Source organism: Salmo salar, chromosome ssa25 (assembly GCF_905237065.1).
Source record: "Salmo salar chromosome ssa25, Ssal_v3.1, whole genome shotgun sequence".
NCBI classification, from domain to species: Eukaryota; Metazoa; Chordata; class Actinopteri; order Salmoniformes; family Salmonidae; genus Salmo; species Salmo salar.
In genome coordinates this window covers 42,974,294-42,990,784 of record NC_059466.1, presented here as the reverse complement: position 1 = coordinate 42,990,784, position 16,491 = coordinate 42,974,294, and the positions used below count along the sequence as shown (strand labels likewise).

The following is a 16,491-nucleotide window of genomic DNA, read 5'->3' as shown; positions in this document are numbered from 1 at the left end:
CCGGTACCACTTGCCGTGTGGTAGCAGAGAAAACAGTCTATAACTTTGGTGACCAGAGGCTCTGACAATTTCATGGGCTTTCCTCTGACACCGCCTATTATATAGGTCCTGGATGGCAGGGAGCTTGGCCCCAGTTATGTACTGGGTCGTTTGCACAACCCTCTGTAGCGCCTTACACGCAGTTGCTATAACAGGTGGTCATGCAACCGGTCAGGATGCTCTCGATGGTGCAGCTGTAGAACGTTTTGAGGATCTGGGGACCCATGCCAAATCTTTTCAGTCTCCTGAGGGGGAAAAGATTTTGTGTTGCCCTCTTCATGACTGTCTTGGTGTGTTTGGAGCATGATAGTTTGGATGTGATGTGGACACCAAGGAACTTGAAACTCTCGACCCACTACTGCCCTCTCAATGTTAATGGGGGCCTGGTCGGCGCACCTTTTCCTGTAGTCCACGATCAGCTCCTTCGTCTTGCTCACATTGAGGGAGAGGTTGTTGTCCTGGCACCACACTGACAGTCCTCTGACTTCCTTATAGGCCGTCTCATCGTTGTCGGTGACCAGGCCTACCACTGTTGTGTCATTAGCAAACTTAATGATGGTGTTGGAGTCGTGTTTGGCCACGCAGTCGTGGGTGAACAGGGAGTACAGGAGGGGACAAAGCACGCACCCCTGAGGGGCCCCAGTGTTAAGGTTCAGGGTGGCAGATGTGTTTTTTGCCTACCCTTACCACCTGGGGGCGCCCCTTCAGGAAGTCCAGGATCCAGTTGCAGAGGGAGGTGTTTAGTCCCAGAATCCTTAGCTTAGTGATGAGCTTCGTGGGCACTACGGTGTTGAACGCTGAGCTGTAGTCAATGAACAACACTCTCACATATATGTTCCTTTTGTCCAGGTGAGAAAGGGCAGTGTGGAGTGCAATTGAGATTGCGTCATCTGTGGATCTGTTGGGGCGGTATGCGAATTGGAGTGGGTCTAGAGTGTGCGGGAGGATGCTGTTGATGTGAACCATGACCAGCCTTTCAAAGCACTTCATGGCTACCGACGTGAGTGCCACGGGCGATAATCATTTAGACAGGTTACCTTCGCTTCCTTGGGCACAGGGACTATGGTGGTCTGCTTGAAATATGTAGGTACTACAGACTCGGTCAGGGAGAGGTTGAAAATGTCAGTGAAGACACTTGACAGTTGGTCCGCGCATGCTTTGAGAACACGTCCTGGTAATCTGTCTGGCCCAGCTGCTTTGTGAATCTTGACCTGTTTAAAGGTTTTGTTCACATCAGCTACCGAGAGCGTTATCACACAGTCATCCAGAACAGCTGGTGCTCTCATGCATGCTTCAGTGTTGCTTGCCTCGAAGTGAGCATAAACGGCATTTAGCTCGTCTGGTAGGCTCGCGTCACTGGGCAGCTCGCGACTGGGTTTCCCTTTGTAGTCCGTAATAGTTTTCAAGCCCTGCCACATTCAACTAGCGATAGAGCCGGTGTAGTAGGATTCAATCTTAATCCTGTCTTGACGCTTTACTTGTTCGATGGTTCGTCTGAGGACATAGTGGGATTTCTTATAAGCGTCCGGATTAGTCTCCCGCTCCTTGAAAGCAGCAGCTCTAGCCTTTAGCTCAATACCAACGTCCTACAGCACATTGTCTTGGAGCCTGGCGAGGTACAGTTGAAGTCGGAAGTTTACATACACTTAGGTTGGAGTCATTAAAACTCATTTTTCAACCACTCCACAAATTTCTTGTTAACAAACTATAGTTTTGGCAAGTCGGTTGGGGCATCTACGTTGTGCATGACACAGGTAAATTTTCCAACAATTCTTTACAGACAGATTATTTCACTTATAATTCACTGTATTAGAATTCCAGTTGGTCAGAAGTTTACATACACTAAGTTGACTGTGCCTTTAAAGAGCTTGGAAATTTCCAGAAAATTATGTCATTGCTTTAGAAGCTTCTGATAGGCTAATTGACATCATTTGAGTCAATTGGAGGTGTACCTGTGGATGTATTTCAAGGCCTACCTTCAAATGCAGTGCCTCTGTGCTTGACATCATGGGAAAATCAAAAGAAGACCTCAGCCAAGACCTCAGAAAAACAATTGTAGACCTCCACAAGTCTGGTTCATCCTTGGGAGCAACTTCAAAACGCCTGAAGGTACCACGTTCAACTGTACAAACAATAGTACGTAAGTATAAAGACCATGGGACCACGCAGCCGTCATACTGCTCAGGAAGGAGACCCATTCTGTTTCCTAGCGATAAACGTACTTTGGTGCGAAAAGTGCAAATCAATCCCAGTACAACAGCAAAGGACCTTGTGAAGTTGCTGGAGGAAACAGGTACAAAAATATCTATATCCACAGTAAAACAAGTCCTATATCGACATAACCTGAAAGGCCGCTCAGCAAGGAAGAAGCCACTGCTCCAAAACCACCATATAAAAGCCAGACTTCGGTTTGCAACTGCACATGGGGACAAAGATCATACTTTTTGGAGAAATGTCCTCTGGTCTGATGAAACAAAAATAGAACTGTTTGGCCATAATGATCATCGTTATGTTTGCAAGCCGAAGAACACCATCCCAACAGTGAAGCACAGGGGTGGCAGCAGCTTTGCTGCAGGAGGGACTGGCACACTTCACAAAATCGATGGCAACATGAGGAAGGAAAATTATGTGGATATATTGAAGCAACATCTCAAGACATCAGTCAGGAAGTTAAAGCTTGGTCGCAAATGGGTCTTCCAAATGGACAATGACCCCAAGCATACTTAAAGTTGTGGCAAAATGGCTTAGGGACAACAAAGTCAAGGTATTGGAGTGGCCATCACAAAGCCCTGACCTCAATCCCATAGAAAATATGTGGGTAGAACTGAAAAAGTGTGTGCAAGCAAGGAGGCCTACAATCCTGACACAGTCACACCAGCTCTGTCAGGAGGAATGGGCCAAAATTCACCCAACTTATTGTGGGAAGCTTGTGGAAGGCTACCCGAAACGTTTGACCCAAGTTAAACAATTTAAAGGCAATGCTACCAAATACTAATTGAATGTATGTAAACTTCTGACCCACTGGATGAAAGAAATAAAAGCTGAAATAAATCATTCTCTCTACTATTATTCTGACATTACACATTCTTAAAATAAAGTGGTGATCCTATCTGACCTAAAACAGGGATTTTTTACTGGGATTAAATGTCAGGAATTGTGAAAAACTGAGTTTAAATGTATTTGACTAAGGTGTATGTAAACTTTCGACTTCAACTGTATGCATGAGCCAACCTGTATCCTGATCACAAGCTGATCTAGTCTAACACATCTGACAGGCACCACTATAGGGACTGACACTCTCTCACTGAACAAAAGTGAACTGTGTTACCATAGCAACCTGCAACACTTACGAGGTGATCTGTGTCTCCATGAAGATGAGGATGAAGACGAGGAGGGCGGGCACCACCGATGCCCCCATCATCCACGCGGGGAAGGGCTTGAGGTCGCCAAACGGACTGATGAACCAGCCCCGCTTGTCAGGAGACGTGACCGAGAAACCAGACGGTACATTCAGCTTCTGTAAAACCCCAAGCAACAGAAACAGGACCAGTCAGTGCAAAGTTGTTATTTTTTATTTATTTTATTTCACCTTTATTTAACCAGGTAGGCAAGTTGAGAACAAGTTCTCATTTACAATTGCGACCTGGCCAAGATAAAGCAAAGCAGTTCGACAACATACAAAAACACAGAGTTACACATGGAGTAAAACAACATACAATCAATGATGCAGTAGAAGAAAAAAAATAAGACTATATACAATGTGAGCAAATGATTTGAGATAAGGGAGGTAAAGGCAAAAAAAAATGCCATGGTGGCAAAGTAAATAAAGTATAGCAAGAAAAACACTGGAATGGTAGATTTGTAGTTTGAAGAAAGTTCAAAGATAAAATATAAATAATATGGTGCAAAGGAGCAAAATAAATAAAATAAATAAATACAGTAGGGGAAGAGGTAGTAGTTTGGGCTAAATTATAGATGGGCTATGTACAGGTGCAGTGATCTGTGAGCTGCTCTGACAGCTGGTGCTTAAAGCTAGTGAGGGAGATAAGTGTTTCCAGTTTCAGAGATTTTTGTAGTTCGTTCCAGTCATTGGCAGCAGAGAACTGGAAGGAGAGACGACCAAAGGAGGAGTTGGCTTTAGGGGTGACCAGAGAGATATACCTGCTGGAGCGCGTGCTACAGGTGGGTGCTGCTATGGTGACCAGTGAGCGGAGATAAGGGGGGACTTTACCTAGCAGGGTCTTGTAGATGACCTGGAGCCAATGTGTTTGGCGACGATTATGAAGCGAAGGCCAGCCAACGAGAGCGTACAGGTCGCAGTGGTGGGTAGTAAATGGGGCTTTGGTGACAAAACGGATGGCACTGTGATAGACTGCATCCAGCTTATTGAGTAGGGTATTGGAAGCTATTTTGTAAATGACATCGCCGAAGTCGAGGATTGGTAGGATGGTCAGTTTTACGAGGGTATGTTTGGCAGCATGAGTGAAGGATGCTTTGTTGCGAAATAGGAAGCCAATTCGAGATTTCACTTTGGATTGGAGATGATTGATGTGAGTCTGGAAGGAGAGTTTACAGTCTAACCAGACACCTAGGTATTTGTAGTTGTCCACAAATTCTAAGTTAGAACCGTCCAGAGAAGTGATGCTGGACAGGCGGGCAGGTGCAGGCAGCAATCGGTTGAAGAGCATGCATTTAGTTTTACTTGTGTTTAGGAGCAGTTGGAGACCACGGAAGGAGAGTTGAATGGCATTGAAGCTCGTCTGGAGGGTTGTTAACACAGTGTCCAAAGAAGGGCCAGAAGTGTACAGAATGGTGTCGTCTGCGTAGAGGTGGATCAGAGATTCACCAGCAGCAAGAGCGACATCATTTATGTATACAGAGAAAAGAGTTGGCCCAAGAATTGAACCCTGTGGTACCCCCATAGAGACTGCCAGAGGTCCAGACAGTAGGCCCTCCGATTTGACACACTGAACTCTGTCAGAGAAGTAGTTGGTGAACCAGGTGACGCAATCGTTTGAGAAACCAAGGCTACTGAGTCTGCCGATGAGGATGTGGTGATTAACAGAGTCAAAAGCTTTGGCCAGGTCAATGAATACGGCAGCACAGTATTGTTTCTTATCGATGGCGGTTACGATGTCGTTTAGGACCTTGAGCGTGGCTGAGGTGCACCCATGACCAGCTCTGAAACCAGATTGCATAGCGGAGAGGGTGCGGTGGGATTCGAAATGGTCGGTAATCTGTTTGTTGACTTGGCTTTCGAAGACCTTAGAAAGGCAGGGTAGGATGGATATAGGTCTGTAGCAATTAGGGTCAAGAGTGTCACCTCCTTTGAAGAGGGGGATGACAGCAGCTGCTTTCCAATCTATGGGAATCTCAGACGACACGAAAGAGAGGTTGAACAGGCTAGTAATAGGGGTTGCAATAATTTCGGCAGATAATTTTAGAAAGAAAGGGTCCAGATTGTCAAGCCCAGCTGATTTGTAGGGGTCCAGATTTTGCAGCTCTTTCAGAACATCAGCTGAATGGATTTGGGAGAAGGAGAAATGGGGGAGGCTTGGGCGAGTAGCTGTGGGGGGGTGCAGTGCTGTTGAATGCAGTAGGGGAAGTTAGGTGGAAAGCATGGCCAGCCGTAGAAAAATGCTTGTTGAAATTCTCAATTATAGTGGGCTTATCGGTGGTGACAGAGTTTCCTATCCTCAGTGCAGTGGGCAGTTGGGAGGAGGTGTTCTTATTCTCCATGGACTTTACAATGTCCCAGAACTTTTTAGAGTTGGAGTTGCACGAAGCGAATTTCTGTTTGAAAAAGCTAGCCTTGGCGTTTCTAACTGCCTGTGTGTATTGGTTTCTAACTTCCCTAAAAAGTTGCATATCGCGGGGGCAGTTCGATGCTAATGCAGAACGCCACAGGATATTTTTGTGTTGGTTAAGGGCAGTCAGGTCTGGGGAGAACCAAGGGCTATATCTGTTCCTGGTTCTAAATTTCTTGAAAGGGGCATGCTTATTTAAGATGGAGAGGAAGGCATTTTTTAAAAATAACCAGGCATCCTCTACTGACGGGATGAGGTCAATATCCTTCCAGGATACCAGGGCCAGGTCGATTAGAAAGGCTTGCTCGTTGAAATGTTTCAGGGAGCGTTTGACAGTGATGAGTGGAGGTCGTTTGACCGCTGACCCATTACGGGTGCAGGCAATGAGGCAGTGATCGCTGAGATCTTGGTTGAAAACAGCAGAGGTGTATTTAGAGGGCACGTTGGTTAGGATGATATCTATGAGGGTGCCAGTGTTTGCGGCTTTGGGGTTGTACCTGGTGGGTTCATTAATAATTTGTGTGAGATTGAGGGCATCAAGCTTGGATTGTAGGATGGCTGGGGTGTTAAGCATGTCCCAGTTTAGGTCACCTAGTAGCACGAGCTCTGAAGATAGATGGGGGGCAATCAGTTCACATATGGTGTCCAGAGCACAACTAGGGGCCGAGGGGGGTCTATAGCAGGCGGCAACGGTGAGAGACTTGTTTTTGGAGAGGTGGATTTTTAAAAGTAGAAGTTCAAATTGTTTGGGTACAGACCTGGATAGCAGGACAGAACTCTGCAGGCTATCTCTGCAGTAGATTATGACGAGGAAGTACAGGAGAGTTGGTTGTGAGAGACGTTATTTAAATATTCAATGTGTTAGTGGTGTGTGAGTTAGGGCGCGTAGTTATCAGGGATGGAGTGGAGCCTTTTGATATCTGTACGGATAGATGGAGGAGTTAGTTGTTAGTTGTCATGGTTACCTGGGTATATGTGTCGGGGACGGAGTAACTCAACAGTACAGAGAACAGGATGGAGATGGGGATGCCAAAGTCTCCGATGATTCTTCTGGCCTTGGGGGATCACATGATAAAAAACTTGACATGAGCCCATAGAAAACACATGAGGGGTTTCTGAGAAAATGGCTGCGATAGGTTACCTTCCCGCCCAGGAATCGACTGTTGCGCAATTTCCTAAGGAAGTAGGCCACAAAGAAGGTACCAAGCATGAGGATGAAAGACAGCAGGGCCGTGTTAGGTTGGTTTAGGATGGGGCCGTGGGGGTCTGTGGGGTTGGTGAACTCCATGCCAGGAAGGCCGAAGGCAGGCGGGTAGCTTCTCATCAGAGGATGCTCCTGGAATACCTGTAAAAAGGAAAAATACCCATGTCACAGTCAAATGGACGGATCCCATGCAACCAGCTGGGACTTACCATAAAATGATTTATTTTAATTTCAGTGATTATTATATGCCAAATACCACATCTGGTCAATTTTATCTATTCTATTATTTTCCAAAGAACAACAAAGTTACAGCCCTTTAGACTGTCGTCATGTAAAACACTGTCTACTGGTTGTACCTTGATGAGCTTGGAGAAGGTCTCGTAGATGAAGATGAGTGAGATGAGGAACGCAAATATTTCCTGGGTGAAGGGTGAGATGTATTTAACCAAGAAGCTTCCCTCGGCCGCCACTATCAACAGCACTATGAAGACGAGCCAGAAGCCGACCCACACCCGGCCCGTCAGGTACTCAAAGCCCTGGGCCTGGCAGAACTGAGGGTGGAAAAGGGAGGGAGGGAGGGTTAAATAGATGTTTAACCTTTTACTGCCGAGGGCTAAATCAGGGTTACACAGAGTGTTCCTTGGTAGTCTTATTAAATAAATATACTTTGAAACAAATGTATACACCTCACACACATGGTTTTTGCCTTAGAATAAAGAAGACACCTGTACCACGTCAGATATAGAGTTGAAATGTTTTACATTTTAAATTTGCATCCCAAAATTACACTTTACATACATCATAGAAGACTGAAATATAACAAAACAGTTTGACATAGAAACACTTTTCAGTGGGTTTTTAAAATAATGTTTATTATTTCTGAAAAAATGTACAACATTCCACCCATGAGGCCACTAGGTGATTTGACTGCAGGAGAGGGCTATTGGGCTCAGAATAGGAGAAAATAGGCTTTCAAATGGAACATGAACTTTCCTAACGTTGTCATGACAATTTTTTGAATGCATAAAATGACTGTGATTTTTGGATGGATTATAAATCTACCATCGCCATGCTGTAAATATGTTTCTGTTCAGGCACCTTGTAGAAGGCCTCCTCAAACACCAGCAGGGGTCCTGAGAAGCCGATGATGAGGAGGGGCTGTCCGGCCATCAGAGAGAAAAGTACCCCCAGGGTTGCCGTGGAGATGATGAGCTCAGACACTCCCATCATGCCCTCCGTTTTCTCTCCTGTTTAAATGGAAAGGCAGAAGGATATTGACAGACAGTTTTAAACGTCCTCTCATTCAGTAACAGCTACTTTCTAGTTAATGAGAACACTGTACAGTATCAATGAACAAATCAGTATCTAAAACCTACAGTGACATGTACAGTAGAGATACAAGGAAATGGTGATGCCCAGCTAGCTAGGTCGTCACAACATTTTTTTTCCAATTTGAGGATCTATCAAGCTAGCTGGTTATTTAGCTAGCTGGCTCTTTATGGAGTACACATCCTCTTAGGATGGATAGCAAACATGTCATTGTTTGTTCTGACAAGTCAGTCAATCACATTCTTGAGGTAGAAGAAAAACAATTATTGTGGGCATGAGCCCCCATGCTCTCTTACCCAGGAGCCCTCCAAAGGTGATTGTGGGTGAGAGGGCGGCGAAGTAGATGAAGATGACGGCGGCGATGCACTGTGAGTCCAAGGCGTCCTTGATGTCGCTGGCGTAGCGCGGGTAGCGCCGCCTGATGTCATGGATGAGGCCTCCGAAGGGGATGCCCGACCTCTTCATGGGGTCCACCTCCTGGTCCTCCTCCTCTTCCTGCTCATCCTGGCTCACCTCTGTAGAGCGGTTTGGACAGACAGACAGACTTGCACATTCATTCATTCTACTTGCACATCTATGGCCTATTTATTGCCTTACCTCCCTAATCTTACTACATTTGCACACACTGTATATAGATTTTTCTATTGTGTTATTGACTGTACGTTTGTTTATCCCATGTGTAACTCAGTGTTGTTTGTGTCGCACTGCTTTGCTTTATCTTGGCCAGGTCGCAGTTGAAAATGAGAACTTGTTCTCAACTGGCCTACCTGGTTAAATAAAGGTGAAAAAAAAAAGAAAGACAGGCAGGCAGACAGACAGACAGAAACTTACATATACAGTATGCCTGGGATTCTCAATCTAGTCCTGGGACCCTAAACGGGTACATATGTGCTTCACACATGAGGTATCGGCTAAATAAATGAATGGTCTTCGAAAATATACTCGTAATTATATAAGGACTGTAGGAATACAAAAAAATTCTAAAATAAAAAGTAATTAAATCAATCAAAGACATTATAATCACCTTTGGTTTCCTGGTCTGTCCAGGGGGTGGGGTGGGTCTTGATGTTCTCTCTCTCCTTCCTCTTGCGCAGCATCTGTTTCTGGAAGGAGGCTACTGTCTTCAGCAGGTCCTTGCCTTCCACGTCCGATGGGGGGATGACGATGCTGCAGTCCAAGAACTCATTAATGCCGTTCAGCAGGTCCTGCCGGTCATCCGCAAAGTAGGCCACCTCGTGGAAGTTCTTGTCAGACATGAGGGTGGAGAAGGAGCGTCCAATCTCATGGTAGTCCATGTTGGACTGAGCGGGTCCAAGCAGTGCAAAGAGGAAACGGACCGGCACCGGCACCTCCAGGACTGACTCCAGCAGGACCGCCTCACTCAGCCTGATGAAGGCCATGGCTGGCTGCTCCAGGAACTCCACGCAACCTGAGGAATGACACACAGTGGAGGATCTCCGGGACCAATGCTTGTGCTGATGGGTGATGGCTAACAAAGGCAAGTTAGGCTAACCATGCATGGACTGGATATATCCAAGGGTCATTCCAGGGCAGCTATTTTGTTTGAGAAATCGCATTTGCTATCACTGTCAGGGGAGAGGTGAGTTGTGCCAGCTAGAAATTAAATGAATTGGCATACAGGGTTCACCCCAGGATTTTCAAACAATGTTGTACTGCTGAGTACGGCAGGGGGTGGAGCATGGGGTGGGGGCGGTGACTGGAGAGGGGGAGTGATTCAGAGATTTTGGGGGGTTTAACACCTGTAACTGCCATTTCCTGCAATCTAGAGCAAAAAATAAAATACTATCTTAAGGTATGGTGCATGGCCTTAAAAGATAACAAATAAAGTAAAAAGATATATATATATAAAATATATATATATATATATATATATATATATATATATATTTGACATAGTGGCACAGCCTGTCCACAAGCTGACGCAGCGCCACCCTTGCATTCTTTGGGGAGAACCCTGGTACACAACACCTTAGGCCTATCACGTGAATGGAAAAAGTCAATATTTATGTAGCCTGGAAATACATGTACATCCAAAACACACGCACACACAACATACATTCAGACACACACATACAAACACACAAACACACACACGTCACACACTCCTGCACACATGCTTGCACATAGATACCCGCACCATCACGCACACACTCCTTAAGCTTACCCACTAAGACCACGGTTGCTTCTGCGTCCTTGGGAATCTTGGCTAGGAGTTTTGTGTGTTTGGTAACCTGTTGTTGGAGAGCCATCGGAAGGGGGGGATGGAATGATTTCTGATGTGATAAACCAGACAAACGTTAACAGGTGGGTGTAAGATAAACTTCAGAATGTATTTCATGTTAAGCCTGTGGCATGTGCTAACACAAAGCTTTTACCAGACATTCACAGCAACAGGCTCTTTCCTTGGCCTCAGTTTGTCCAAAGCTCACAAGTGTATTTAAAAAAAAAGGCTACATTTGTCAATTTTACAGATTGTTATGAACCACGAACAGTCGAACAGGGGTCGGCTAAATGCCCGTGAGGGATTTTGTTTTTGTCCCCCCCCCAAATATTTTTGTCATAAACAAGACTGTAAAATCACTGTAAAATCACCAAGAATTCAGCAAAAAATACATATATTTCGGAAATGTCATCCCAAGTATTCCCACAATAAACAAAGAAACATATGTGATCATGTCTCAATGTAATCAAGTTATGAATTTATTGTTATTTTCAAATACAATCTCTTTTTGGGCTTAGTTGTGATCAATTTGCAGTACAAAATATTATAATTATGTTCCTGCCCCCTGACCATCCACTCTGACAAAGATTGGCTGAATCTAGTTGTCTACCCCTGACATACAGAAATCGACAAAGTGACAGGTATGAAATGGTAAAATCCCTTTTAAATGTTTTGAATACAACTGGAGTTATTGATTTTTGATGAGTTGTTTGAAATTTTCCAACGTTTCAAGCCACGGGGAACATTACAGTTTCACAGTCAAGAAGTGTTAACAAGGAGAACCTCTGTAAGCTGACTAAGAACCTAATTGACCACATGTGGAGTGGCTAATAGGAGCTTTCTTTCTGTTTCCAATTCCAAGAACTATCTGTGTCTCTCTGTTTCCCACCGTGGCTGCATTACTGTACTAGCCGCATATATCTGATGTTTTAGTATACTCAATAATGCCCTCAAACTCAACTCTGGACCTCAAAGCCAGTTCCACTGCTTTTTTAAATTGTTTCCCTCTAATCAGGGACATATTTAGACTTAGGACACCATGTGGGTGTACTTAATGATCAGGTAGAAGATAAAAGCAGCAGGCTGCGGACCTCGTAGGGTCAGAACTGAATACCCCTGGCCTAATGTATGTTATAGACAGGTGTATATAATGGGGTCAAAATAAAAAACAATATGACATTTCAAGGTGGAATTTTTGTAATATCCTCCATGTCTCAGAACTTGTAATCATCTACTCAAATGACTCCTCTACTGTTTTCAGAGGAATTGGACAAGGCTATTGAGCCAAGAAGCAGTGTAGTCTGTCCATCTGAAGGACGATTCAGGCGTGTGACTCAGATGCAGACACAATATAAAATGCTAATTGTCTTCGCAACTCTAACTGTACTGGACCAAAACTTTAATCTTTACACATCCATCTCCACTCCAGCCTACTGATTAAGATGAAGAGCTACTGGGCTCTATTCAATCCATATAATGGAAGTGCTCTGGATAAGAGCGTCTGCTAAATGACTTAAATGTAATGTAATGAAAGTTCAGCATTACAGCCGTGATTGGCAATGTTCCTGCATTAGCACAGACTGCATTCAAGGTAAATGCTGCCTATGTTGGCTCATTCTGAAATTACCTTTACATTTCTATCGCACAATCTGTAACGCTTCAGTGATCCAGTTGAATTAGAGCCCTTAGATCACTTTATTGGTAAATTGCACACAAGGTCTAATTGAAATTTGACTTCCGCTTTTAAACCAACCCTTCCGAAAGACACACCTACATACTGCATGGTCGGAACTAGAAGCACAAGCATTTCGCTACACTCGCATTAACATCTGCTAACCATGTGTATGTGACCAATACAATTTGATTTGATATACAGGTTTTGGAGAGGTGCGTGGGGCTGCCACACTGGGCACACTAACCACTAGGCTGCCTGTTTAACCACTAGGCTACCTGTTTAACCACTAGGCTGCCTGTCTAACCACTAGGCTGCCTGTCTAAACACTAGGCTGCCTGTCTAACCACTAGGCTGCCTGTCTAACCACTAGGCTGCCTGTCTAACCACTAGGCTGCCTGTCTAACCACTAGGCTGCCTGTCTAACCACTAGGCTGCCTGTCTAAACACTAGGCTGCCTGTCTAACCACTAGGCTGCCTGTCTAACCACTAGGCTGCCTGTCTAACCACTAGGCTGCCTGTCTAACCACTAGGCTGCCTGTCTAACCACTAGGCTGCCTGTCTAACCACTAGGCTGCCTGTCTAACCACTAGGCTGTCTGTTTAACCACTAGGCTGCCTGTCTAACCACTAGGCTGCCTGTCTAACCACTAGGCTGCCTGTCTAACCACTAGGCTGTCTGTCTAACCACTAGGCTGCCTGTCTAACCACTAGGCGGCCTGCTGCACAAATTGAAACAAAGAGCAACATTCTTCCTAAGCAGCCGCCAAGCAGCCTCCAAGCAGCACGCAAGCAGTGCCAAGCAGCACTCAAGCAGCCACCAAGCAGCACCCAAGCAGCCTCCAAGCAGCACCCAAGCAGCACCCAAGCAGCATCCAAGCAGCTTCAAGCAGCATCCAAGCAGCTTCAAGCAGCATCCATCTCCACTCCAGCCTATAGATGTGCACTAAACTAAACAGACAAGCTCACAAATGCATCTCTGCTCTGCTGCTTCTTTTCATGGTGGAGGTCCTCTGTAGGATCTTCAGCCACTAGGGCCGCCTTGGTGTCGGGAACGTGGTTGTGGTTGCGTTGGAAGCTGCCGTGAAGGCTTTTAGTAGAGTGGTTGCGATGGAAAAGGCCCTCCTTTTCGTCGTTGGGGTGGCTGGAAGCAGGAGATACAGGAGGTTGTATTACATTAAGAGCATGGGGCTGGGAGAGGGACACAATGCAATAGAATTGGAACTTCATGAAGGTTGTTAAACTATATAATGTGTTCCTTCAATACGTTGGTGAGTGGCTGATAGTTTATGCAGACAGAAAGGAAAGGAAACAGAAAGGGAACAATCCTCCATACATACTGTCCAACAGCTCTTTCAGCATATGGGCTCCACTGAATTGTGATGGGTGTGTCTCTGTTAACAAAGACACTGCAGTGTGTGTGTGTGTGTGTGTGTGTGTGTGTGTGTGTGTGTGTGTGTGTCTGTGTGTGTGTGTGTGTGTGTGTGTGTGTGTGTGAGAGAGAGAGCAGGCCCCACACAACACACAGACAGTTTGATCACACTCCCGCTCCAACCCAAAGGTGACATCACCACCATCATTAGGTCCGTTTGCTCTCGTTACCCGCCTCCCGAGTTGGACACAAAAGCTCAACAAAACAAAGGAACAAGGTGTGACACCACACCGGATTGTGCTCAGGCAGCGCCCAGACTGAGTAAGCCATGAGCTAAATTCTACAGCCACCTTGATGTCTTTCTTTCCACATCATCAATTCCTATGTTGAACTGGCTCAGCCAATTAGACAGCTTTTTCCCATGGAAAGCAGCTGGTGACATGATGGGAAACGTTGCCGAAAGGTTTCAACTGATGGAGTGTGTGTGACGAGGCCTGGTGGCGGGGGTGTTGATCACCGTCTGTTATGTGTGTGTGTGTGTGTGTGTGTGTGTGTGTGTGTGTGTGTGTGTGTGTGTGTGTGTTTATGCTGCACATACAGTGAATCTCTCTGAACGGTTAACAGAGGTGCCACCTGGCCCAGTTTGCTCTATGGTTGGTGACAGACTGTCAGGTGACTTGTCACTGACCCTTGGTGTGACATGGCGTACAGGGAAGTTGGCATCATAAGACAGAGACTAGGCAGGTGCTACTTCTGGGATGAAGCCAGAATACCTTGACAATGTATGGACTTAATACAACTGAAACCATATTTGTCCTCAAGCTTCACTATCACAACTATAAAAAGGACTTTGATTTCCATGAGAGACATTATTGATGCTATTTCCCTATTGTCCCTTCTGACAGACTATGAAATGAGGTGATTGTAACCTGTACCAATCCAAATGCTCTGTAGCAACACAACGATCGACCTCAGACACTGACCCCAAAAGGCCTAGACCTATCCATCCGATCATCCAAAAGGCCTAGACCTATCCATCCGATCATCCAAAAGGCCTAGACCTATCCATCCGATCATCCAAAAGGCCTAGACCTATCCATCCGATCATTCAAAAGGCCTAGACCTATCCATCCGATCATCCAAAAGGCCTAGACCTATCCATCCGATCATCCAAAAGGCCTAGACCTATCCATCCGATCATCCAAAAGGCCTAGACCTATCCATCCGATCATTCAAAAGGCCTAGACCTATCCATCCGATCATCCAAAAGGCCTAGACCTATCCATCCGATCATCCAAAAGGCCTAGACCTATCCATCCGATCATTCAAAAGGCCTAGACCTATCCATCCGATCATCCAAAAGGCCTAGACCTATCCATCCGATCATCCAAAAGGCATACCATTAAAAGAAAAATGGATGATTGCTTCAAGCAAACCCCAGGAACACACCACAACACCAGTCAGAAAACCATGACTGTTGAGTCTCCGTAAAACATTTATGTGTCACCACAGAATAACTGTAAACACCATGGTAAGTTAATACAGTTGATGGACAAACATGGTACCATTATGTCCTCTTCTTCACTGGAGGGCTTGGGGACGGCGCTGGGACCAAGCTGGGCCTAGGGACCAAACTGGGACTAGGGACCAATCTGGGCTTAGCAAAAACTGAATCTGAGGTCAGAGACAGATAGAAGGGAGGGTTCACACATATTGAAAAGGTGTGTATGCATGTGTATAGTTTGAGATGCATTGATGCCACATAGGCCTGTGCACAAACGTAAGGCAACTTTTGGGGTTGTACTGAACTGTGGCAAACCACCACATTGAAGACAACAAAACATACATAGAGAAAGTCTTCCTTTATCCTTCATTCATGTGTTCATCCTGCTCTGCCCTCAACCTAATTACATTTGACTGCTGATATTCTTCAAGCCTTTTTCCTCCATGATATGTATAATTCTGGTTGAAATCTATCATGTGCCGCCAATGCAGCAGCTCTGTTAGGGCAAATGGTAATGAACTGTAGATCAATAGAAAGATAAGACAATGGAGGTTGGGAGGGAGGGTTGGCATCGGGGTGATACTCTTTAGTATTTTCATGTAGGACTGAAATTATTATTTTTTTTTTTTTTACAAATGTTTTATCTGTTTTATGCAACAATCTCTGCTCTCTACTGTTGACCTCCCACTTGTAATCCTGGTTTGAGGTCAAACATCACTTACTGCAACCCCAGTAGATGTGGCCTCTCTATGGCACTCTATTCCTTAAAATGTCCACTACTGTTGACCAGAACCACAGATCCAATGGGCTTTGGAAAACAGTAGGGCAGTAAAAAAAAAAAGGTTTCTTTTTTTACTTTAGTTTTTTAGTAAATATTTTCTTAACTCTATATCTTCAACTGCATTGTTGATTAAGGGCTCATCAGTAAGCATTTCACGTTAAGGTCTACTACACCTGTTGTATTCGGCGCATGTGACAAATAAAGTTTGATTTGATTTGAAAAAGTAAGACACTACATAGGGAACAGGGTGCCGTTAGAGAAACAGCCCTGGACTTCCTCTCTCTGATTGACATGTGATTAAGACTTAGGGGTGATGATACACGTTCTTGACACCATGTATATTAACAGGTGTGGAATCTTAACGTCCTCTGAGCTGAAGCCTGGATAGATGACCACTCACTGGTGTTTGAGCAGCAGGGCACGGAGCACGTTGGCCCGGTCCTCCGCTCTGATCTGGTCTGAGATGATCATGGTCTCCACCACCAGGTTGGCGATGCCAGGCAGAGTGGTCTGCTCCAGGTCCAACAGGACGACACCTTAGG

The 16,491-nt window shown here is 45.2% G+C and overlaps 1 protein-coding gene across 4 annotated transcripts in view; it reads right to left on the bottom strand.

Moving 5' to 3' along the window:
- Positions 1-16,491, bottom strand: part of LOC106586823 (anion exchange protein 3) — a 95,332-nt gene that overhangs the window by 13,565 nt on the left and 65,276 nt on the right. For all 4 annotated transcript variants that reach the window (XM_014174517.2, XM_014174521.2, XM_014174520.2 and 1 more), the window contains 10 exons: positions 16,350-16,485; positions 13,262-13,436; positions 10,565-10,673; positions 9,404-9,808; positions 8,676-8,894; positions 8,149-8,297; positions 7,407-7,601; positions 6,988-7,191; positions 6,812-6,901; positions 3,390-3,556 (listed from right to left, as the gene is read on the bottom strand). In XM_014174517.2, the coding sequence (XP_014029992.1) occupies positions 3,390-3,556; positions 6,812-6,901; positions 6,988-7,191; positions 7,407-7,601; positions 8,149-8,297; positions 8,676-8,894; positions 9,404-9,808; positions 10,565-10,673; positions 13,262-13,436; positions 16,350-16,485 (1,849 nt within the window). The remainder of the gene's footprint in view (positions 1-3,389; positions 3,557-6,811; positions 6,902-6,987; positions 7,192-7,406; positions 7,602-8,148; positions 8,298-8,675; positions 8,895-9,403; positions 9,809-10,564; positions 10,674-13,261; positions 13,437-16,349; positions 16,486-16,491) is intronic.